General features: G+C 36.3%; 1 protein-coding gene and 1 pseudogene across 6 annotated transcripts in view; both read right to left on the reverse strand.

Annotated features, from left to right (window-relative positions):
• The window catches only part of RPS6KA5 (ribosomal protein S6 kinase A5), a 72871-nt gene that overhangs the window by 30733 nt on the left and 16754 nt on the right, over window positions 1-25384 (reverse strand). For 4 of the 6 annotated variants that reach the window (XM_038138554.1, XM_038138559.1, XM_038138555.1 and 1 more), the window contains exons 3-7: window positions 20420-20638; window positions 16763-16878; window positions 15863-15970; window positions 5006-5089; window positions 929-1032 (exon numbers count right to left, since the gene is read on the reverse strand). In XM_038138554.1, coding sequence (XP_037994482.1) covers window positions 929-1032; window positions 5006-5089; window positions 15863-15970; window positions 16763-16878; window positions 20420-20638 — 631 coding nt within the window. Of the gene's footprint in view, window positions 1-928; window positions 1033-5005; window positions 5090-5765; window positions 5894-15862; window positions 15971-16762; window positions 16879-20419; window positions 20639-25384 lie in introns of those variants that run through there. The other 2 variants (XM_038138558.1, XM_038138557.1) reach the window with 2 other exon arrangements.
• LOC119702224 lies at window positions 2413-2964 on the reverse strand (annotated as a pseudogene).

Genomic DNA, 25384 nt, shown 5'->3' on the forward strand with positions numbered 1-25384 from the left:
TCTGTAAATAATTCCACCATCCATTACAACCTTAAATATCAAGTGATTTCAGGTGAGGGTCAGAACCAGGACAATACCTTCCAACAGAAGCAAGACTATTCTGAGTTTGGGGACTGGACTTACAAGCTCATTTTGACCGTAGTTAGTAATTTGACCAGTTTGAGACCTCAACTTCCTGCTCCAAAAAAAAATGCAGTAAAAGGAAATTTTTGTTTTGGGGGAGATTTCAGTAACGTGTTTTGGAGAAGTTTATTGCTTTGTCTTTTAAAAATGCTCCAGTGCTTTTACACAGGTACTGAAAACAAATATTTAAAGTGTGGAAATTACTGAATGTAACAAAAAGTTTATATGCATAAGATAAGAATGGTATAGTTTATTTCATTTCTGCAAGTATCATATTATTTTCTTCTCAGATATGCAAATGGGCTAGAAAAGAGCTTTGTTTCATGTTATACAGTAATAAAATAAACATTATTTGTAAGAAAAAGGTGGGAGTAGGGTACATTCTGACACTTTAAATCTGCAGTCTGCCAGAACAACCCAGCAAGAGCTGATAAAAAAGTATCTCTAGCTAAAGATATCTCTAATGTATTAAGATTTGGAATGTGATAATTCTATTTACATACACTTTGTTATTTCATTTGAGTTCCTTTCCAACCGTAAACATGCAACAGGGCTAAGTATCTACAAGGTTGTGGCTCCACTGCAGTTTAAACAAAACAGACCTTTTGTAAAGTCAGTTCTACTAGCTAATAAAAGCTATCTACTTTCCGATGTCATTCTATTGAACAGAACTGCAGCACATAAAATGTTACCATGGCAGCACTTTCTTCCTAAATTTTAAATTAACAAACTCTCACAAAACACATATCATGGCATAAGGATCATCTGTTAGCAAGCACATATACTTCACTGCTTTGAATCTTACCTAGAAATCTCTGCTTGGGAATTCTTCTCTCCGTCGACTGTAAATGGTGATGCTCCAGTTAATAATTCATACATAAGAACACCAACACTCCACCAATCAACAGCCTAGAGAACAACAGTAATTATGTATGTTATGATTCACTGAAGTAAAATTGTTAACAAAAGAAGGAACAGAACAATCCACATAGAAAGCAACTAGCATAGGAAGAACCTACCTATACAAGAATAAGTTCTTCCTATGTATAGGAAGAACCTACCAAATACAAAGGCAAAATGGGATACAACGAAGCATAAACAACTGTGGTAGTGACTGGAGGTATTTTCTGTGATAAATTCATTTTATACTGAAATCTCTCAATTTAGCTTCTTCAACTAATTTCTCAAGCTTTCTACTGACTACTAAATTTCCTTTTGTTTTCCCGACAGAATTCATTTTGGTTTTTACCATTGCAATGAGATATGAATTCTAATACACAGTCAAAATAACAGAGGAACCTAAGGCTTGCTAAGTAGTGGAACTTGAAGTTTTATGAGCTTGAGAACCAAATGATGGAATGTTCAAAAAGCAGAATTTAAGATCACAGTCTGCAGTTAATCCAGGCACCTGAAAATGCTATGAAATCATAGAATGGTTTGGATTGGAAGGGACCTTAAATACCATCTTGTTCCAACCCCCTGCCATGGAGGACAAGGACAACTTTCACTAGATAAGGTTGCTCAGAGCCCCATTCAACCCGGCCTTGAATACTTCCAGGTACAGAGCATTCAGAACTTCTCTGGGCAACCTGTTCCAGTACCTCATCAGCCTCACAGTAAAGAATTTCACCCTAACATCTAATCTAAATCTCTCCTCTTTTAGTTTAAAGCCATTCTCCCTTGTCCTGTTACTACATGTCTTTGTGAAAAGTCTCTCTCCATCTTCTTGCAGGCTCCCTTCACGTACTGGAAAGTCACAATGAGGCTTCTCCAGGATGAACTCAATTCTCTCAGCCTTTCCTCACAAGAGAGGTGCCTCATCCCTTTGATCACCTTGCTGCCCCCTCCCCTGGACTTGTTCCAACAGGTCCATGTCCTCCTGCGCTGGGACCCCAGAGCTGGATGCAGCACTACAGGTGGGGTCTCAACAGAGCAGAATGGAAGGGCAGAATCCCCTCCCTCACTCTGCTGCCCACTGCTTTGGATGCAGCCCAGGACACATTTGGCTCTGGGCTGTGAGTGCCTATGGCTGGGTCATGTCCAGCCTCTCATCCATCAGCACCCCCAAGTCCTTCTCAGCAGGGATGCTGTGATCTGTTCATCCCCACCTTGTGTTGACACTGGGGGTTGCCCTGACTCAGGTGCAGCACCTTGCACTTGGTCTTGTTAAACCTCATGAGATTTGCATGCCCAGTTCTTGAAATCATCCAGGTCCGTCTGGATGGCATCCCATCCTTCAGTTTTTGGTTGTTGTTGTTAGTAACACCAATACCAACAATTTTTTAATGTTTAAATATTTGGATCACTATTTGTCTATTTAAGTTCCTGAAATTTTTCACTTAGGTAGTATCTGCTTCTGTCAGATATTCCAAACCTGACAGATTTTCAAGGAATCTGCTTAAAAGCACAGTTCCTTCCTGGTTTTAGATCTATGACATTTCCAGCCTTGAACACAAATTCAGCCAGTTCGTGTTTCACCTATTTGCTGTTTCACACAGGCAAAGCTTTCAGGAAAACCAAGTCTCCAACATTCTACTGCTGCAATGGATCTTAGGCAAAACACTGGTTTTGCTTGTTAAGGAACTTTAGTAAGGATCTAGCACAAGCCTCGTTACTCCCACTTGGAGAGTTAACTGTATTTGGGTTCCTGTTACTTTGCCTGCTATCCATTTTGCACGGACAGCTCCACACGGTACAGGCACTGCTCAGTTGTGGTCATCCAGTGCCACGGCTGCACCTCAGGGGTACAGGGGTGCATCTCTCACCTTAGAGAGATGGACTGTGGTAACACATGGGATATTTGGCTTCCCATATACTAATCATATTATTCATACCTCTCATACTTCATAACTTCCAAAATACCTCTTTCTTTCTAAAGGATGCTACTAGGAATAATAAAGGAAGAAGTTCAGTCATTTCAACAAAGCTAATTACAGGTGTTTGAACTTCTCGGGTTTACAGCCATGAAATCTGAAAATCAATGAAACCTCTGCTTTACTTATGTTGGCAATATTAATACAATACAGGAAGACAACTAGTGAAATCCCAACAACTTGTCCACATATTTTACTTGGATTTGCTTCAAAATACACAGAACCTGATGTCTCATATATTCAGCCAAGAGTATCTAGAAGAACTACCTGATCAAGTCTCTTACTGTTACTAATTATCTTTGCAAATAAATAAACAGTTCTTCTTGGTATGTGTTTTTCCAAAAGAAAAGGAGGATCTGCAGAATCAGAAATCCAACCTTAAAAAAATAAATACTGAAATACTAGAGCAAGTCCTTAAGACAAACACTGCAATCATCTAGAAGAGATTATAGATGACAAATATTGATTAATGAGAGCACAGCATACTAAAGCAATCTTGTTTTCTCTTTTTGTAAGGTCTTTGAGTTGTTAGATATGCAGTAAGTATGAAATACACCAAAAATCTTCTAAAATTAGCATACATGACATTGTCAAAGGTAAGGTAGTGAGTGTGTGGCGTAACCAACTAACATAACACACATAACTGCAAAATCTCCCAATTGATCAGCTAACAGTCGCTATCAAACTGAGAAGTTACTCCTTCTACATTACTGTGTGACTCTGCACGACGTGTGAGGAAAGTATCAGACAGAAGCAAAGATAACAGAACAGAGATTCCTCTTTAAATCAGTGACAAGACTGAATTTTTAAGCTCTGAGAAGCCAGAATCGTAATTCAAGGTGACTGAGAAATTGGGGAGATGCTCTGGAGGTGGCATGACTAAACTAAGAGAGTGCAGAAAAGAGCTTCAATTGATAAGTTCTTTAAATTCCATTTTTAATAGCAACTGGGCAAGCAGTACAGTAGAAAAAGACAAAGAGGTTAGAGTGGAATTCAAGGTAGGCGTGAGACAATGACTAAGTGAAAAGAAAAAGCACACTCTATTTTATGTGTAGTAGAATAATCAGGGAGGTCATTCTGCTCTACTTCAAACTGCCATATCCCAGCTGTGCCCACTACAGTGCTCCCTACCTGAAGGTAAACTCAGACCAAAAGAGACACAGAATGCATAGAGAAGGAAAAGAAAGAACTTTCTCAGGCAAAAGTCACTCTTCCAGTTCTTACACAGGCTGCTATAAAAGGAACCACAACCAACTACAGTCCATGATCCACAACAAAGACAACTCAACTCAGTCTACAGCAAAAAAATCACAGAGATCAAATAGTCTCCAAAACTTCCCATTATAGTGAGCAATCAAAATAAGTTACCTAGGAATATTGCAGAATTATTTTGGAGGTTATTATTTTAATTATTTTTTTAATTTTTTAATTATTTATTTTAGTTATTTTTTTTAATTATTTTTGCTGCTTTCAAAAATCATCTGTTAACTACTGTTGTCTTGATCTTTTCTATCACTTACTGACACTTTATTGTGCAATAAAACTTGAGTCACAAGCCAAATAATTTTACAATACGAGAACACTTATAACATTAATGACCTATCCCATACTTCAATAAAGATAACAGATTTCTATGATGTCCAGTTTAAAATGTATATTAGAATTAGCCACAAACCATTTTCCACTCTGAACTAGTTTTTTATGCAAAGGCAAATAAGTGTTAACTAAGTTTATTGTCCCACAGCATATTTAGAACAAATTTTGAACAGAACACAAATAAGCCTTGATTCCTTTATTAATATGCCTTTTACTTCAGATCAGAAGAGGAAAATACATCAACATACAACTGAAAACACAGGAAACAATCTATCTTAGGACAACTTTAAATAACACATACTTAAATAAGATAACATGTCATATTTTACGAAAACCCCTCAAGATAAGCAATATATTGACTGAAGAATTTTTTAAAACTGAAGTTTATTTTCAGTAATAAACTTAAAACATACCTTATCATGTCCTGCGTCTCCCCCTCTTACAATATCTGGAGCCATATATTCTATTGTTCCACAGAAGGAATATGCTCTCTCGTTCTAGGAAAAAAAAATTACATCAAACAATTATATTACACAAATCATATGGGATAGATATGGCTAACAGTTCCGAGATGCTGGCAGCAATTCTTCTCCAAATAGCTCAGAACTGCTAGCTAAATAATATTCCATCATATGTAGTGATGTATCACATAATGCTACAGAATATTTAGTCTTCTATGAAAAAATAAAATGTCATAAGTTTGTGTTGCAGTCTAAGAGAAGCACACAAAAATTAATCTACTAACATTTAGAAAAACTCTCCCGTAAGTCTAAATGATCTACATATTCCAGAACTTCGCAAGATTCCCCAACTAGCATAGATATACATTTTGAAGGCTGCAATACCAATACTCTAGATAACAAATGAAACTTTTCATTAAAAAGGGAATTACTTGTAAGATGCACAATTTGACTAAATTGGATACAAGATCCTTTCAGTTCCCCATATTTAGGAATTCATTATGACCTCTAGAAAAGTTGTTTTCTTTCGCAACAAACACATATATAAGAAACAACATTCTCTCAAGAAGAGACTTGGAAAGAGACAAGACAGAGAAGGGGAAAGGCAGACAGTGTTGTAAATTTAATTTTATTCTATACACTGAATTATTCTCTTGTTCAAAACTAAGCTGCTTTCACAGGCATGTATAATTGTTCCCTGGTAGCGATTTACCTTTGAGGTCAACATGAGGTCATGCTGTACCTTGCTAATGACGAAAGCACATGTGTTTGGGCCATGCAACATTGTTCCTCCCTTATCCTTCATGCTTCTAGCATTTTGGGGAGAGATCCTGATAGGTCCTTTAAAGAAGAGTGTTCAAAAAAGCAAATATTTCAAAAGTCAGGTTTTACATTTGTAGATTCAGGTTTGGAGTTTAAAACAGGTGCTATATAAGAGACTACACTAATGAGAAGAAGCTTCTAAAAGTAGAAATAGTGCTCTGTGCTACCCTAAGGCATAAAAATTAAACAGTCCAGCAGCATATTATTAAACTGTTTTTCTTAAAATACATATACTGTGACTGGTTTTTTGGGGTAGAATTCTGAGTTCAGAATAGTTAAAAGGCCTCATTTTGTTTAAATATTAACTTGAAATATTAACTTCTGAGACAAAACCATATAATAATGAGTTTTTCATGATTCTACTTTCTTCTGACACAACTATTGTTTCTGTTTGATAATCTTTTCTAGTACCTGTTACCCTAAAGAAATAGAGTGTGATAGAGAGGTCATACAAAGAAAAATGTCAGAATTTCCTAGCCCTCCATCAGAGAATCTAAACTTATTCAATCTCTGTTCTTTTTTCCTTCAGCTGGGAGGGTAGGAGAGAGGGAGGGAGGGAGGGAGGAAGAAGGGTGAAAAGGAAAAGGAAGGGGAGTGGAAAACACAGAAAGAAACTGCTCTTCACTTGCTACCTCTCCAAAAAGTAAAGATAATGCAGCCAAAGTCAGATATCAAGACAACTGTCTGAAAGGAAAGCACTCTGACTTCCAACTATAGATTGACAGAGAATTGCCTTCATAAGATGCTGTAGAATGCTCTGACTTCAAAACAGCTAAAGTCAAAATCCAGATATTTCTTTGTTACAAACCTTTGTTTATGCTGTGGTTTATTAAGTTTCAAGCTTCATCAATTACATCTAACTGTTACTTAAAAAACACGTTTTAGAGTTTGAAGTTTTATTAGGTACATTTAGGTAAATTTGTGTTAAATTTAAACAGTTTTTTTAACAGTTAAAAAACCTGTTAAATATGCCTCTTCGAGGAAGTCACCACTAGTTTCTGCTGTTATGCACTACATGTGGGTTTAAAACCATTTTCAAAGAACGTTATCTCCAATAACAGTTTTATTTTCTGTCATTTTCTCGTCTCCTGGGCATGTGAGGAACATGGATATAGCAGAGAGTGTCCAGCAAAGAACCATAAATATGATTAAGGGAACCTATGAGAAAAGGCTGGTAAAGCTGGGACTGCTTTACCTGAAGAGGTAAACCTGACAGTTCAGGGAGATTTCATCAGTGTACAAAAATGCCAGAAGCAAGCATGAAAAAAAAGAGGGAGCAAGGCTCTTTTCAGTGGTGCCCAGTGACCGGATTGGAGGAGGAAACCCTTTTTTACTGTGAGGGTGACTGAGCGCTGGCACAGGCTGGCCATGAAGGTTGTGGAGTATCCTTCCTTGGAGATATTCAAAAGGCTTCTTGTGGGCAACCAGCTCTAGGTGACTGTACTTGTGCTAAGGGGTGGGCAAGACGACTTCCAGCAATCCCTTCCACTCTATGATTCTGTCACAAAATGCCATTGTAAGCTGTATTTCAACATTCATTTTGAAACCACAGCCAAGTCTTATTTGGTACCCCCTGCAAATTTACATTTGATTTAACTGTATAACATAAATCCAAATTCCAGAAGTCACATTATTAACACTTCTGTCTTATGAGATGTAAGACAAGAAAGAACGTTCTTAAAAAACAACTGAACTTGGATCACCTACAGGTGAATGCTCACTGAACACGCACACCTTGCAAATACTTAAGCTTAAGAATTTTTTTGTCTTTGAAACCACCTGAAAATGTAGAAAGCATTTCTCCTCAAAGACAGAGAGGTCTTATGCTTTCAGAGTTATCTAATGACCTCCGTCAAAAAAATTTAAAAAGCACATTAATAGCAACAAAAAAAGCAAAAGGATCAAACTCCATTTTACTGCAGAGACCAATCAAATTCCCCACGTCTACAGGAAAGGCCTGACTGATGGAGAAACGGTCACTACTGTCACAAAAGAATGTGTCCTTTAGAGCACACATCCTAGCCTACAATAACACAAATTCAGTTTCATTATTTTTTGCAATATATGCAAGGGTAGCTCTGACAGTTATTAGGTCTTGCAACTGCTCAGAGTTGCCTTTCTTCTTCCTTTGTTAAAGGTACTTCAAAGTTCCAGGCTGCATCAATTAGACCCTCTCTGGGCTCTATTAGTAGTGTTTTGAACAGCATCCATTAGAAAAGAAAAGATATACCAACATTTCTAGAATACAGAAATCAGTTATCATCATTGCTCCTATTTTGTACAGGTGTGATTGTATGCAACCAGAGTCCTGAAAAGTAACTTACAGCTTTGGTACAAGCATAAATAGTGAAAACTTTCCCAGGATACCTATGTCAGGGCCCTGAGCTTATCAACAGGCTCCACAACCTCTTTCAACAATCCTGGGTGTTAAGGCATCTCTGTTTAAGACCAATTCTGACAAAATGCAGCTGAGTAACCTGTGTAGAAGTTCGTCAAGGGCCTCCTCCTTGCAGCTTCCAGCTGGGAGCCGGAGTTCAGGCTCCTGCTCCTGCATCAGCTGTGCTATAGGTATGTCTGTACTTGGCTGGGTATCTCGCTGATATTGATCCATCAAATTCAAATCCTGACTTGTCCTGAAGCCTCTCTCCTCACAACAAACTTTTCTGATAACCACTGGACTGCTGCCCAAGCCTGTTTTTCTGGCACTAGATTCCCTCTGATCTTCTTGCATGACTGGTCAGTGAGCACATGGATCCATACTTGCTGTAGTCACCCTTGGCTCACACTAACGCAGGGAGCAGTCTCCCCGTCCTGCTGCTTCCTGACAAACTAGCCCAGAACCACAGTTCCTCCAGGAACAGCTTACAGGACTGAAGAATTTAAGTAGTTGAAGAGTTTAGCAGTATCACATAGAATATCTCAATATATTAGCTATGAGCAAGCTGGCTGCAAGCTACTGATCAAGTATTAGGGTTCCCTTGGTAAGCTTAAAAAGAAAACCAGGACCATAGGATCAATCAAAAAAACACTATCATAACTGAAAATTTACTTGTAATATGTAAAGGCCACATAGCAGAGGTGCTAACAAGCTGCCCTGCTGAATGGATTTTGCATTTCAGAAAAATAACAAGTAAAGACTGAAAATCCTGAATTCTTGGCAGAAATAGGACCTGTACTTTCAGCAGGCCTTAGAGGTCATCCTATCATAGATATTTACCTCAAAAATAAAAATGCACCAGGGAAAAAACTCATTTCCATAGAAATTATACCTGTGACATCCTTCGCTGTCATTTTAATAGCCCAGAATAACAATAATTACAGTCCTAATTCAGGAAGACATACGACAATTGGCAGAGAGACCTCTCACAGTTCAAAGATGTGATATAGGTTTGAAATGGGGGGGAGGGAAATCTTGCTTTAACAAGGTCCTTGCCATACTGACTGGTTTCTTCTTTTTACTCACTTTTTTTTTTTTTTTTTAAGTTTCAATTATTTTGAGAAACTTATTGGAGATAATATCCAGATTTAACGCTGAATAATTAAGCTGTCCGTACTAGAAAGACTGTTGCTTCTGCAGCTGTAAGCTTCTATTCACAACTAAAACTATGACCTTTGCAAGAGACAAATGAGGAATAACAAAGGCAAAAAACAGTTCAGTGGTACTCTAGTTAGACTGCTCTGCTGCATATAACAAAATCATAATGAAGACTGTAACATAAAAATGAAAGTTTAGACTAGGAGCAAGAATGGTTGCAATAGGGCAGATGAAGGTCCACTAGTTTGCAATGTCATCACATGAAGAATTTTTTTAAAAGGATAAGGAAATTAACTGAATATCCTATCCTGATGGTTGTTCAAACTTGAAGCCAGTTAAGTCAAAATACCATATTGGTTACTATGCCTCTTGCCACAGCTAGACTAATGATTTCTGCTTCCAAAACACACACGGAACAATGCTACTGAATTTTTCAAGCAAGAATGAGATTTGCCTGCCAGCAGATGCCATCAGAAGAGGCAATTAAAGGGGACAGCAAGGGCAGCTAAACCTTGAACTGAGTTAAGCAAGAAATCTGTGACCTCTACCTCTGTGACCCCAGAACAAAAGCCAATGGAAGGCCACATTCTCATCTAATGTCAAGTGGAGATTCAAGAACCCTTTTCACATGCTTTTACAATACCTGTGTTTGCTTTCACAATGCAATTGCAATTCCAAGCAATTATTTAAACCAGTTGCTGATAATGGATTTTAAAGCAAACAACTAAGAGTAAAGAAAACAAAAGTCTCAATTCTGCAGACCAAAAAAAAAAAAAAAATCTATAAACAACGTATTATTGTCTGGGAGGAATGCAAGTATGCACCACTGTCAACTTGGATGAACATTTTGTACTAGGTTCTTCTCAAAAGCACTGTCTTTTTGAGAAGAGAGAGGCAGTAGTATCAAGAAAGAGCAGCATACAAAGCAAAACCCGAAAAATTCATATTTCTTAAAAAATAAGCAAAATTTTAAGATATGGGAGAGTACTAATTCTGGGAAGAATTCTGCTAGCTGTTACTACAAGCCTTCAACAGTTACTTTTTTACTTTAATGAAGAAAATAATATAGAACAAGTAATTTAAATATTTATAGTTTCAGAGAGATCCAGATGTAAAAGGTAAAGAAGTAGGAGTGGACAATTTTAATTTTGCTCAAATGCAATCCACCTGGTTCTAAATTAATTTACATTTGGCTATGAGTCTCTGGTCACTTAAGTTTTTCAAAGTTTTTCACCTGGCTGACCAAGTTTCATGGAAGTAAGGTATCCACAGTTATTCAAAAGAAAAAAAAATCTATGAGAAGAACAGATTAATGACAATGGAAGCATTTGCCCTCAGAAAATTACTTGTTTTCCCTTTGAGAACAGAATCAGAATTTTTCTGAGTTGACTAGCAACCTAATATCCAATAGAAGATAGGATAACAGACTACTTAACACAGATTGGTGTTCCTCCTCAAAACAGCATTTTTTAGAATGGTACATTACAATAGGAAAACTGAATCTTTAAAGCAGTCATTGTGAGAAATCATGATCTGTCTTGCAAAAATTCTTAACAGCACTTTATTATTTTGACATGAAAATCTGGAGAGAAACTATTTTATGCTCTGGTCTTCTGCATTACTGGTCCATGCTGGAAAAGCACAATCTTCTTTATGATAAGCACTGAAAATGGAAACCTTTTGAGCAAAGGCTCAAACAGTCAGTAGATCACTGATGACCCGGTTTTGCAATTAAATTAGTCCAGCTCAGTGATGTGCCTTTAGAGTGTTTGGTATGTCCTTAATATTCAATTTCAGGACAGTTAAAGCTGAGCCAAATGAAGTACACCAAACAAAGCCAAAGAAAAAGTTTTTGCCATTGTTTAATTTCTTTTTCCAAATCTAATTATCCAGACAGATCTAAAACCGATGCTAACTTCTGCGAACTAATGTCACTATTCATTTTACTCTTTTTTTCGCTTTGAAGAAATGTAAATCTACTTCTTATAATTGTTTGTTAAGTCTACATCAATGAACAATCCTTCAACTAAAACACCAGCATATGTAGCAAGTCACCTGAAGTATAGATAATTTTACTCATTTTTGCAAGAGAATGCTCAGTGCTGGAGGATGCACAGTCTAATTGCAATGACAAGATACTATCACTTTAATTGGACAATTATAAAGGGTCTTTTTAAGTTAAATGCATAGCTAATCTATTAGGTCACTCATGTTAGATGACAGTTCCTAAAGCAATAAATGAGTCAAGTTGTAGTCACTTCCTTTAAAGGTAGTTCTGGACTACCTTTAAACTGCACTAAGAATGTGTACAAACCTCTTCCTAGTTCATCTACCAAAACCCATAGTGGACTAGCCTCCATTTAATCACTTTTCCTACAATGGAATGTGCTTTAAAATCTTTCAAAAATACATACTACTTTTCTTTCCAGAACAGAATGTTCACTCTCTCATCAAATAAATGAAAGCAAATAATTCAACGGTGAAAAGCATTTGAGTTATAACTAAATTTGCAACTCTCATCAAGAGATTTTCAGATGAAGAAACAACAATGTATAGGAACTATTCCTTCTACATATCAATAGAAGTACACAGACATCCACCCAACTGTCTTAGGCTTCAGTTCAATCATCCCTCATACTGAATACCCGTTTTTATATAATTTATTACTAAGGCATCTGTATGCTCACAGACACACTGTTTGAAGACTGACAACATTCAGTATTTACTATTTAATTTTTTAAACTTCATTAAGCAAACACAAAAGCTTCAGAAAAAAACTTAAGCTAATGCAGAAGATGTGTACCAATGCAGGAGAATTGAGCACTTTGCTACACTCTGGAAGAATGTGTACTTTACTGGATTTAATTAAGAAGAAAACCATTAATTATTATGCACAGTCAAAAAGATCATTTTTACAGTAATTCAATGCATGTGTTCATATTATTTTGCTTAATAAATAAAGATCTCCATGTATACTAAAATAACATTTTTTGTGTAGTCATAGAACTAAAGGCAATGAGAAGGGAAAGAAGGATTTTAAAAAATTAAGTAGCACTTTAGCAATACACATCAAAATTAAAACCAGACCTGATGACTAGGTTAAACTGACATTGACCAAATCAAAACAAGTCCAGTGTAGAAGTGGAGCTATTAATGAGATAAAAAGATATAAGCTACAAGTCCACAAGAAAAAGGCAACACGCAAGAAACATGATGGAAAAAGACCCCAAATATCAACAACTTAGGAGTTCTGGGGTTTTTAAAGATAAATGTATTACAAGACTTGAGAAAAAAAACCAAAAAAAACAACCAAACAAAAAAACCCCACTGAAGTGATTTCACTTGTGCAATGAACAAAATAGTGCTGTAGAAGTTTCAATTTCTACCAATTCTCAGTGTCCCCATTAATAACTTATTATATTAGTGTCACGTGCAAATGCACTTTGAAACCCAGTTAGACAAACACCAGACTAAGATGCATGAAAACATCTGGACAAAATTGTCTTTTTTACCCCAATTTTGTTTACTATTCAGTTGAGATTTAAAAATCATACATTAGCCTTAAATTCATCATGGGGTTAAGGATGTCATAAAAATGACACAAAAAAGCAATACTGAATCTCTTTCAATGTCTTAATCTCTTACCTAATCCCATTATTTGGTTAGGCTAGTAAAACTGTAGGTCTTCATGAGTTTTTAAGTAAAGCTTGCATCAAAAATAATTTCAAACTTAAATACCTTGTGATACTGACCTACCCTATGTGAAAATTTGTTTTTATTGAACTACTTTATTCCAGTCAGGTTATTTCTTCTTTATGCATGTAAGTAAAAGCATATTGCTTCATTTTAAAGAAAAACAAAGGCAACACCACTGATGATTCAGTTGTAAAAGACAAATTTCAGGTTTCAGCAAAGCAATACCATATACTTTAAAATACTTTAAAGCTCTTAAAGCTGCACTGCTTTAACTTGGATGTTTAATTCTCGCATGCAATTTTCACATGATAACTAAAACAGAGAGAATACTTGACAATGCACTTTTCACACATGCTTCAGTAGCTGCATGGCAGAAAACAATAGGTGTCTTTTCCTACAAGTCACAGGCATTTGCTTCCTTTCACTCAAAGAGTGCTTAAGCAAAAGCAGCTTCCCACCTCTCCACTGCAGAACAGTCAATCTGCTGTTATTATTGTAGTCCTGTTTGATTCATTAGGCGCTCAGGTACATGGAAATCTTTAACAGTCATGAGATTATGGCAGAGATAATGAAAATATGGAATCATTATGTTTTCTAGCAAGCATCTCTAACTACAAAACTATCCAAACTTCATAAATACTTGGTGAAGTATTTCTCTCTAATAAGAACTCTAAATATAGTACATATCTCTACTACAATAATTTTTATCCCTTTTTAATAACCTAAATAAAATTTGGTTTAGATCATCAGTCCAAAGAGAGGATTACTAGAATAAATTCCACTTGCTTAAGTATGCATTTCTAATGGCAAAATTCTTGAAGAAGCAGGTGGACCAGGAAAGACACGTGAAGAAAGAGAGAGAAATGAAAGTACACTGCTCTAAATTGCAAATGCTACTCCTTTATCTGACTTATTCCATTGTGTAGTTTTATTTAAAAGTGTTACCCTAGTGAGCATGAAAACAGGCAAATTCTACCAGCTGTAAGTACATTGGTTCAGAAGTGTAAGTTAAGTATCTACTGTAATAAATTTTAAGTGATCTAGCAGTAGCTTGTTTATCTACAAAAAATACAATATGAAATGTCAATTTCTATGTGTAAATAGGCCATTTTATTCGTGTTTAAATTCAGTAGCTAAATTACAACAGCACACATGAAAACTTAAGTCAAATGCAGACAATTTCTTAGATTTTGAAAGCAAACAACACAATCACAATTACTTTCCTTGTTAAAAGAAACATGAAAACTGTTGAGATTTTTTACAGGGAAGACAAATATAAAATGTGAAAGAGAATAAAAGAAAAAATATAGTTAAATGAACACATTTGTAAGGTATATACTGAAAACAGAACGGATTAGACTCAGAGGAACCAACATGAAATTTCCAAGGAGCAAGATGGCTTTATTTAATGACTGGAGAAAGAAGAATCCAACTCAGAGTGTGGATAAAGCAAACAGATATCTCTGATGCCTATCCAAGTCCTCCCCTTTCCTTGCACTGCTTGTGAATGATGTGCCAAAGGTGAGCACAGATGAGATGTGTTTCTTAAAAAAACCTGGTTTGAGACTTTAAGGTTCTGGTTCATGACAACATTCTTAACACAGTGAAGATTTAGGCTTCGTTCAGCTTTGGATCAGAGGCTGGGGTACTGCTCCTTTTCTCACCCCGCAGTGCAGTAATACCAGCACTTGACTTTGTCTCTTGTGCCTGGCACAGTTCTTCTCACAGCTCTAACAGGTCCTACTCTCCCTAGCCACACCTTTCACTATCATTCTTTCCTGATGAAAATTGCATCTCTCTGCACTTACTCTCTGGCAATCTGCTGCTAATCCCTTCTCATACCAGTGGAACCTCCTCTTGGTTTCATGCTGTAACTTAGAAGGAATATACTGACATTATCTCTACTACTTCCCTGTTTCAGAAAGTAAAATTTAAGATCTTTTAAAATGGTCCCTCCTCAATCCTACTATACTCCATTTGAAATGCAGATATTCCAGAGGAAACTACCAGCTATCTATTTTTAGAAAATCCTTCTGCTGCTTCTAACAAAGACTTTTAGATCTGTAGTCCCAGATTTCAATACCTGTAAAATCTAATGTGAAAGCCAAAAAACATCCATTTTAAAATTTTATCAGAAGTAAAATCCTGCACACTTTTGACTCTCTGAAATCTAAAAAGCCTATTTGGAGATAGAACTGTACCCTACAAATAATTAACAGCTAACATCAATAGTCAGAGATCACTGTTAGGTACTATGTACTTACTTAGTAAGAAATAAGCTTTTATCCTAAAAGCTTGCAATTAAGCTTATTAAAAGTGACACAAAGAGATGAGAAAAAGACAAGATAATAATACAATAATTATTATTAGCATAAGGAAGAGTCATAGCATACCATTTGCCTAGTCATTCCAATGAATTAGCACAGTCAAGCTTTTTTTTTTAAAAAGCATCTGAAAATGAAAACGTGACTTTTCAGACTTATGCAGGTCTTTCCCTTTTCATGTCAAGGGCAGCAGAAGAAAGTATGAAAGCTTTTCAGGCAAAACTACAACAAAGATGTATGACAACACTGGCAGGCCTAAAACCAATGAATTGAAAGCTCAAAACCTAGTAACAGAGATAACTAGATTTTGTTCTATGATGTAGGAGTCTGGAATACAGGATTTCCATCCTTTTAAAATATGTTTAGTATTTCAATGAGACTTTGTCATCTTGCTCAATTCTTTCCACACTTACTGGAGAGCCAAATACTCACCTCATCAGTAAGAAACTCCTTACTTAGGCCAAAGTCTGTCAGCACCACATGGCCATCAGAATCAAGGAGAATATTCTCAAGTTTTATATCCCGATATATAATCCCCAACTGCAAACAGAATATAAGAAAAAGTATTTCCAAATAGTGTAACCACATCAAGATGACATTGCTAAATGTTTTTAAATACAAAGACACCAAAATTCACATTATTAAGGTAATCTGACACATGAAAGTTGCGCCTCAAAACAGACAATTTTTAAAAGCCTTTGAAGAAATAACTAAAATTACATAAAAAAATCTTAGAAATTACACTGTGCATTAATGTCTTAAAATTTCAAGGACATACTGTATATCCCTTGAATCTAAACCTGACCAAATACTTGCTGTTGAGTGCAAAACTCAGTTCCCCTTTCATTAGGAATGAAAATGGATGCTTCTGTTATACAGTCTAGACATAGACCATACATGCATCTACAAATCTGCTTATTACTTCTGAGAACTGTAACACTTTTCATGTCTACAGCTGTGCTAGAACTCTATTACTCAGTTGTGAATAAACAAGGAAAACCAAACATTTCAACCCAAAACTTGTTCATGTTCACTACAAATAAGTTTTGGTGACATACACCGGTTCACAAGGATTACTAGAAATGAACAAATCATTTGTCAATAACACTACTCCACCCTGCAGGCAAAAAATTGTGGCCTTAATCTGGTGTACAAGGAGGGACACTTCATTGGGGGTTATTTTTAATTATACAACTGATGTCCCATTGCTAGATAAAGTTACTTTCATTTTAAAACTATCTACAACAATAGTTCTCCTTATTAACTTGATATGATACAAAAAGAATACAGCTGTAAGTCCTAAAAATCAACACCACAGTAAAGTTATTTTACCTTGTGGAGATGTTCAAGTGCCAAAACAATTTCTCCGATGTAAATTTGCACCTCATTTTCTGAGAATCTCTCTCTGTGTGAAAGATGAGTAAACAATTCTCCTCCATTTATATAGTCTAAAAAACAGAACACAGAACTTTATAATTTCACTTTCTGACAATTTTATTTTATCATTGGAATATTATTAGGTACTTTATAAGCTATTTAGTAACACATTCTACTATCAGATGCTTTTCCTTAACTGTAATTCACTACTATTTCATCATGCTGTACAATATCCAATTTCTTTCTCAGAGAACTGAAGGAAGAACAAGACCCACTTCTGAATAAGCATCAAAACCATAAAATAAGCCTCAACTATTCCTAAATTAAAGATGGGTTTTTCACTAAATCAGTCTTTTAGTTATTTAGGAATATGAAAAGAAAGAAGCACACATCGTATCTACAAACAGAGCCCTTGTAGACTCTTATGAAATACTCTAATCAGCAACAAGGCAGATTGACACAAAGAAAAGCAATTCAGAAAACAGGTATTAGGGGAAATAATCAACTATGGACAATTACAAAATTTTCCCTTCACAAGGGAAACCTTGATGGCAAAACTTACTGCAGGAGATTATTTCCATATACACTCCCTCATGGAAACCACACTTTCATTCTTTGCAGGCTATGACACAAGTATTTTCCCACAGTAAGGGAGAGGGAAAAAAAATTATTACAACAGAGCTCCACTGTAACACAAACATATTTTAAATGTAGAGCTGTTTATGATAACAATGTACATTGCAGTCATTAATTTGCAACCTCACAGCCCCCATAATTGTATTTGAGGTCTACATACACAGAGCAGGGAACATGCCCCACAAAATCTTACTCAGTATTTTCTTGAATATTGTTTCCATAGATTTGTTGGTATAAAACAAAAATCCATAAAAGGCATTCAATCCTATTTGAAGTTAATAGTTTGAAGGAGAAAGCATATATACAAATTATACATATTCTGATCTCTCTCCACTTTTCAGTTCTCCAGTTGTCTCTTTGAAAAGGAGTATTAGCAGAATCAAACAACGTGAGAAGGATTATTTATCTAGACCAGCAAGCAAATGAAACAGATTGAATAAAGTATAAATAACCTACATTTTACAATTGCTTCCTTCTTCTAAAAAAACTTCAGCACATAGAAAAAGGTAACAGAAAACAAGTTTTTAAAATATTTCTAGCCAGATCTGCTAACTTAGTAGAAGGGAAGCATTGAATTGCCATTAAATTATTCTAAGGACTGTGACAGATCCAAACCAAAGCTGCCACAAGGAGTGGCACAACAAGCTTAATTCTATCCAGGCTGTCACACTAACCACAGCCCAATGAAACAAACAGCCTTCAAATTCTTGGTGCGAGATCAAATGCATCCCTGGCATAATGGAAAAGAAATCCTGGTTTCTTCAGATAAACTCCACCTGACAGTTCAGATTATGTAGCTATTTTCTTAAAGATCAGATGTTTAACCTTGTGTGACAGGTTCTGTATAGAATTGATGGTACTCACATGTATACAGTATTTGGTTTGTTCCATATAGTTTAAAGCCAACATAAAAATTGGAATCAACTACCAACTCTGTTTTCTGGAAATCTGGCAGAAATGCAGCTGCATGTCTGTATTTGATTCAGTCTAAATTCATATAGCTATGAAATCTGACAGCATGAAGAGCTGTACTAAATATTGCACTGAGGCTCCAATTCTGAAACCTCTAAAAACTAAAATGGCAGGTAGCTTGCACACTAAATTCAGCCAAGAACAAAAACAAGACAAATACTGGTTTCCCCCAAAATCCAGAAGCCTCTGAAACACTTTAATTCCTATACGAAATTAAATTGATTTACACAGACTTACATAATATGACACAAAAAACTTGTAACAAACAGTTTGAGGTTTTTCCTCTCAGGGAGGGTGTGAAGCCCAGTTGATTTATAAAGTAGCTTTACATCACATTAAGGAGGAGAAATTTCCCATTACAAAAAGTCATCAAAAGAAGTTTAACTAATTATTCCTACTTTCTGCTAAAAATTCTGCTGAAAATGAAGGAGAAAAAGGACCTTTCTGGCCCACATAGATATGCTGATAATGGACAAAAAAGAAAAAATCAAAACAAAAGACCAATTATATCTTAGCTATGAACTTCTTGCTTCAAACATTCCCTCAACATCGCATTATGGCGGACACATACCCTGTCTGCACTATCTGCTACACAGTGTTCTTCAGAACTACTGGGCTTGCTCCTTTTTGACTCTTATGAGAATATAATATCAAGCTTTTACTTTTCTTTCACACAAGAGGCTTTTATAGCTTTCCAATTATGCTTATCACCTTAACTTCCTCTCTACTATGTACTTATTTTTAGGCAATTACATCTATCTCAGATTTGAGGGGTTTTTATCGTTTGGGTTTCCACTCTTTTTTTTTTTAATATTTCTTATGGGATCTAAGGTGCATTTTAGCAAAAAATACCTGGACTTAAAGAATGGTTCTATAATATTTATAATAAATGTTCACATTTTCTCTCATTTAATATTTCAGTTTTTTCCAAATTGTTACTCAACAACTTTAAATCCAATATAATAATCTCAAAACCTTAATTTTAACAGTTACTATCAAGGAATCAAAAAGCTATCAATATATTTCTAACTATTCACTTGTGACAATCTTTTATTTATTTCTTCAATATCCTAGTCAGAGGAATTAGCAAGAAACAATATATAATATATTACAATTTTCAACTCTCATTTTCAAAAGCAATTTAGTGAACACTCCATTTCAGTTCTACATATTTATTAATTTCACAGTAGTATACAAAACTAAGGTATGTGCATAGATGACCTTTCTAAGAATTGACAGCTAGAGTGTATATTCAGTTAATGTTAAAAAATATTTGCTAATTTGATGTAAATCAGACTGTTAATAAAGGTTAAAAAATTAAAGTTATGGATAAAAAGGAATGCAAAACTTGCACTTCAATTAAAAGACAATTTACTTCCTCAAACATTTCACTAGAGAAGCATATTATGAAACCAAGCCTTAAATTAATCATTCATTTCACAATTCTTTTAAAATACACTATGTAAGAAGGTTTTAAAAATTGCTGGCAATTTTCTTACAAATAGACCTCATACACCAAACACTAAAATTTGCAGCCAATCTCAAAGGCAGAAATATTTCTAAAATTAGAGTAGTACCAAACCTTATGAACAAGCTCCACTTTCAACACAGAAATGTGTGATTTTGGACCATCTCTTAGCACCTAAAAATTGAAACATGCTGGTATCTCTATACTCAAAGATCAAATTACCTCATAACAAAACATTGAACAAAAGCAAATGCTTCCAGGTCATTGATGAATACTCATAAGCATTATTTGCTGCATATCAGTCACAGATAACCACTATCCTCTCCAAGTCAAAGTAGCACACTCAAACTCAAACAGGAAAACCACAAACACAGACACTGTTGAAGATGAACAGTATTTTATTTCCTATGCTTTCTCATGCAATCTCCAAACACACCGTACTTTAGACCACATTAAAAAACCCTACAAAACATTGAGATAAAGGGGCTCTTTTTTTTTTTTTTTTTCATAGAACTTGAATCCTGAAGAGTACTCACCTAAAATGAGATGAAGCTTTGTATCTGTCTGGAAGGCATAATGTAACGTGACCAAAAACGGCGATTGCCTAATGTGCTCCAAGACTTGTCGTTCTGTCCTTGTGTGCTCAGTTGTTTTGGCTTTTTGAACTATTGTTGCTTTCTTCAATACTTTCATGGCATACAGTTTTCCAGCATCATGGCCGCTTACCTTCCTCACTAGGAATACTTTTCCATAGGCTTAAAAATTGGGGAGGAAAAAAACCCCAAAAACAAAGAAAAGAAAGAAAAAAAGAGACAAAAACCACAAGTTACCTACTTGTACTACAGATCTGGCCGATGCCATTATTACTTTCAATTACTCATTGTTATGGCAGACAGTAATCACTCAGGCTAAAAATCTACTAAAACACTTTTCCTCTTTCAGATTGACCTCTTCTGAGCAAAATTTCAAACAAATGAGCTTCATAAGTGAACACTGCAAGAGTGGGAAAAACAACTGAACTTCTTCAGTATTTAAAAACTATTTTAAAAACTGATGAATTCATCCTTTGTAATAACCTAAAACATCCATACCTAGAATTAAGTAAGAGTTCCAAGTAAGAGATGCTATTTTTTTGTTCTTAAAAAAGTCTGCTCACATTTGCACAACTCATATACTTTTATTACTGGTTTTATAACACCGAAGTTACAAAAACCCGTAGAAAAGCCAATGAATTCTTCCCATCAATACTTCATACATAGGAGCTTTCTGAGGCTCTCATACTGGACTTAAAAGGACTCCTGGGAGTTCTACATAAATAAATTTTATATCTTTACCAGGCAAACTCGTAGAAACAGTAAAGGTTAGAATAAGTGTGCAGTTGCTGGGCCATGATCTCACTGCAATTACAGAGATATGGTGGGGTATCTTGCATAATTGGAATTCTGTCTTGGATGGCTACATACTTTTTTGGAAACAGACCAGAAAGGCAAGGTGGTGGGGTTCTCTTTATATAAGACAGCAACCAAAATGTATCAAGCTTTGTCTAGGAGAGGATGATGGAGGAGCCAAGAGCTTATGGGTAAGAATCCAGAGATAGGCTAAAATGGGTGTTACTGTTATGGGTGTTTACTACAGGTCCACTGATTAGTGAGAGGAAGTAGATGAGGACTTCCACAGACAGTAGAAGTAGCTGTCACCATCACAGGCCCACAATTCTCATAACCACCCCTACAGCTGCTGGAAAGGCATCATAGCTTGGCACACAGGAGCTCAGGAGGTTGCTGCAGAGCACTGCTAACTTTGACACAGGTGGTGGGGAAGCCCACAAGGAGTGATGTGTTGCTGGACCTTGTATTAAGAAACAAAAATGGACTGGTTGGGGATGCAATGGCTGGAGGCAGCCTTGACTGCAGTGTCCACAAGATGGTGGAGTTCAGGATTCTGCATGGAAGAAACATGGCAGTAAGTAGGATTATAGCCCTAGACTTCAGGAAAAATAACTCTGGCACCAATCTTCAAGGGCCTACTTGGAGGAATCTTGCAGGTTAGGTCTGTAGAAGGTAGGGTGGCTCCAAGAGAGATTGTGAATATTCAAGTAGCACTTTCCTCTACTTTTAAGATCAGGACATCCCTGTGACTAAGACATTAAGAAAAAAGTGAGGGCTGGAGACCTGAATGGATGGGCAAGGCACTTCTGGCAATAATCAGACAGAATAAGGAAGTTTACAGAATGTGGAAAAAGGGTCAGGCCACTTAGGAAGAATATAGGAATATTGCCAGAGTATGGCAGCTATATGTCAAGGAAAGCAAAGGTCCACTTGGAATTAAATCTGGCAAGGGATACCAAGGACAAGAGAGGCTTCTTCAAGGATATCAGTAGCAAAAGGAAGACTTAGGCAAATGTGGGCCCACTGCCCAATGAAGTAGGCACCCTGGTGACAAAAGGTACAAAGAAAACAGAGTTACTGAACACCTTTGCTTCTTACTCACTGCTAAGGCTGGCCCTCAGGAATCCCAGGCCCTGGAAGCTTTCCCTTGGTTGAAGATAGTGTCAGGCAAACCTGACACCCACAAATTCATGAGCCCTGGAGGGATTCACCCATGAGTGCTGAGGGATTTAGCAGATGTTAGTGCTAAACCACTCTCCATCGTCTTTGAAAGGTCATGGAGAACAGGAAAGATTCCTGAGGACTGAAGAAAAGTCAATACCACACCAGTCTTCAAAAAGGGCAAGAAAGAAGATCCAGGAAACCACAGGCCAAGCAGCCTCACCTCCATCCCTGGAAAGGTGATGGAACACCTACATATGCATGTTAGGAAAAGAAGGTTATCAGGAATAGCAAACATGGATGCACCAAGGGGAAATCATGCTTGAACAATCAGGCATCCTTCTATGACGAGTGAGATACAAAGACGATTAGAGAACTGGAGTATTTCTTATGTGAAATAAGAAGAAGCCTATTTATTCTCTTTAGCCTGGAGAAGACAGAGGGGAATCTCCTCAATGTGGACAAATATCTTATGGACAGATGTCAAGAGGATGGGGCCACACTCCTTTCAATAGAGCTCAGCAACAGGGTAAGAGGCAACCCGCACAAACTGAAAACATGAAATTCTGTAAGAACATGAGGACAAACTTCTTTGAGGGTGACAGAATACTGGAATGGGCTACCTGGAAAGGCTGCAGAGTCTCCAACTCTGGAGCCATTCAAAACCCACTTGCACACTATTCTGTGCAACATGTTCTGGGTTAACCTGCTTTATCAGAGGGGCTGGGCTAGGTGGCCCCCAGTGGTGCCTTCCAACCCCAACCATCCTGTGATTCTGTAGTAGACACAACAGGACATCATGTGAAAGAATGAGTGTTACTTTTGTAGATGGCAATAGTCATTGCTCAAATAATCAGGAGAAAGGAACTATGAAATGGTTGACTTATTTAGATCAAGGTACTTAACAAATTCTCTTACAGAAAAGGTCTTTAAAACACTAAAAGGTTACAGGTGCAAAGGGGGAAATCCTCTGTAAAATTGAGAGCTATCAGAAGACAAAAAGCTAAAAGGTTAAAAACAAATATTCAGCTTTTTTAGAGAAAGCAAGTCACCACAAGAATTCATCCTGCCTGATTCAGTCATATATGAACAAGTGAGGAAAAAATGTGCTTGTTTTAGTCAACTATCCAGGGCAACAGAAATTGATTGCTAAAAACTCTACCACAGTATCAAAATGCCAAGTAGATGAAAAAATAAAATGGCAGAGAAAATTTCAAATAGCAAACAGGTAATCCATGTGAAATATCATAATAGCACATAGTGTTAGAACTGAGGAGAAAAAAACCAGCTGAAGTTACCAAAGACCACCCCAAACAGAATGTTAGAAACTTCAAGGAAAGTACTGAAGAAATGACACAAGTGTACCCACACCTTCAACACAAACCCAGAAATCCCTTACGCTGTGGTAGAAATCTTTGTGTGCTCCTATCTCAAATGAAGCACACTGTTTTGGTACCTTCTCTCTTCTGTCCCCAGCTACCCTGCTCCCATGAGAAAAAAAAAGTATAAAACATTAGGAAAGTGTAAAAGAACTCCTCTAAATATGAACGGTACTAAACATACTGCCATGTTTTATTTAGCCTGAGAAAGTAGAATACTTTAGAAGATGCTTACAGAGAATTAAAAAATAAAAAAATTAAAACTCTAAGAAGGTCAGTAAAGAACAAATTGTCATTATTTTTAAAAACAAAATAACTAAGGCAACAAATTAAATCATTAGATATCAGCATTTAAAACTATGCAAAGCACACAAACAAATATGCAGCTAAGCTGTGGAACTATTGTTGCATGATACTGCAGCTGTCAAAAATGCACATGAATTAAAAAAGATTACATAAATCCCCGAGGGAGAGGAAAGCACAGCAAGTGTTGCCAAATTCTAAAGAGAATCTCTGGCTCAGGCAGACCCCAAAGTGTAGGCTGCTACAAGCTTACTAAGGAAACCATCATTGTATGCCTCTCCTTAAGCCATCATGAGACAGAAAAACTAACCAGCTCATTGTTTTGTCCAACCCTTGTAATTACCTTCACACTACTTTCTCAAAGAGAATACTCAAATATCTCAAACCTGAAAATACACTGGACAAGTATATACAGTCCTGATGTGAGACATTTAAATTTAGTTGGCCTTTAAAAAAGCTATAGCATACAGAGCTCCCAATAAGCATCACATGTAACTCCAGATTTCTTTCTGGATTTTTTTCCAGATGGGTAATTTAGTTTTTAACGACAAAATGACATGTGAGCTTTTTTTCTAGATCCGAGTTCTACTTCAGTGAGTATACAGAACTGATACTGCTCATATACTGAACAATTCTTTTTAAGGAGTTCTTTACCTGACTCATTGTACCCTAAGGAGTCATGCTTCCCTTCTTTACAGAACTCATTATCTGCAAAAAGCTTTCATAAAATAAGCTTTCATAACAAATCTCTCAAGAATGTCAAATAGTCAGAATAGGTGACATCTTTTATTTTGTGAGATATACAGGACAGTCTCTTTCAAGATTTTGCATTTTGTGTTGCATTCTCTAACTCTGCAGTTACGAGATCTCGAGCATATGTAAGCCTGACTGAATGGTCATCAGCTACTCATCACTAGGGAACGGGAATTTTATCAAAAATGTTGGAGGACATTAGGTTAAATTAAAATGAACAAAAGCCTTCTGATTGTAACACTCACCTACCTGTATCTTTAATCCCATTTTATAAAAACATATAATAATGCATCTTAGGTGAGAGAATGCAGTACCTACTACAACCTTTCATGTAGTATCAGAGAAAATGATCTGGTCAGTGTAATAGCTGTAAGAATCTCTAGAAACTGTACTTTTATTACCATAGAAGACTTTGCAACATAGAACTTTGCCATGGTACAAATTGTTTCTTCAGGAATCCGAAAAGAACTGACAGAATGATGACGATCCTCAGCATTTTTTATGAGAGTAAATCTTA

This window comes from Motacilla alba, chromosome 5 (assembly GCF_015832195.1).
Source record: "Motacilla alba alba isolate MOTALB_02 chromosome 5, Motacilla_alba_V1.0_pri, whole genome shotgun sequence".
Taxonomy (NCBI): Eukaryota; Metazoa; Chordata; class Aves; order Passeriformes; family Motacillidae; genus Motacilla; species Motacilla alba.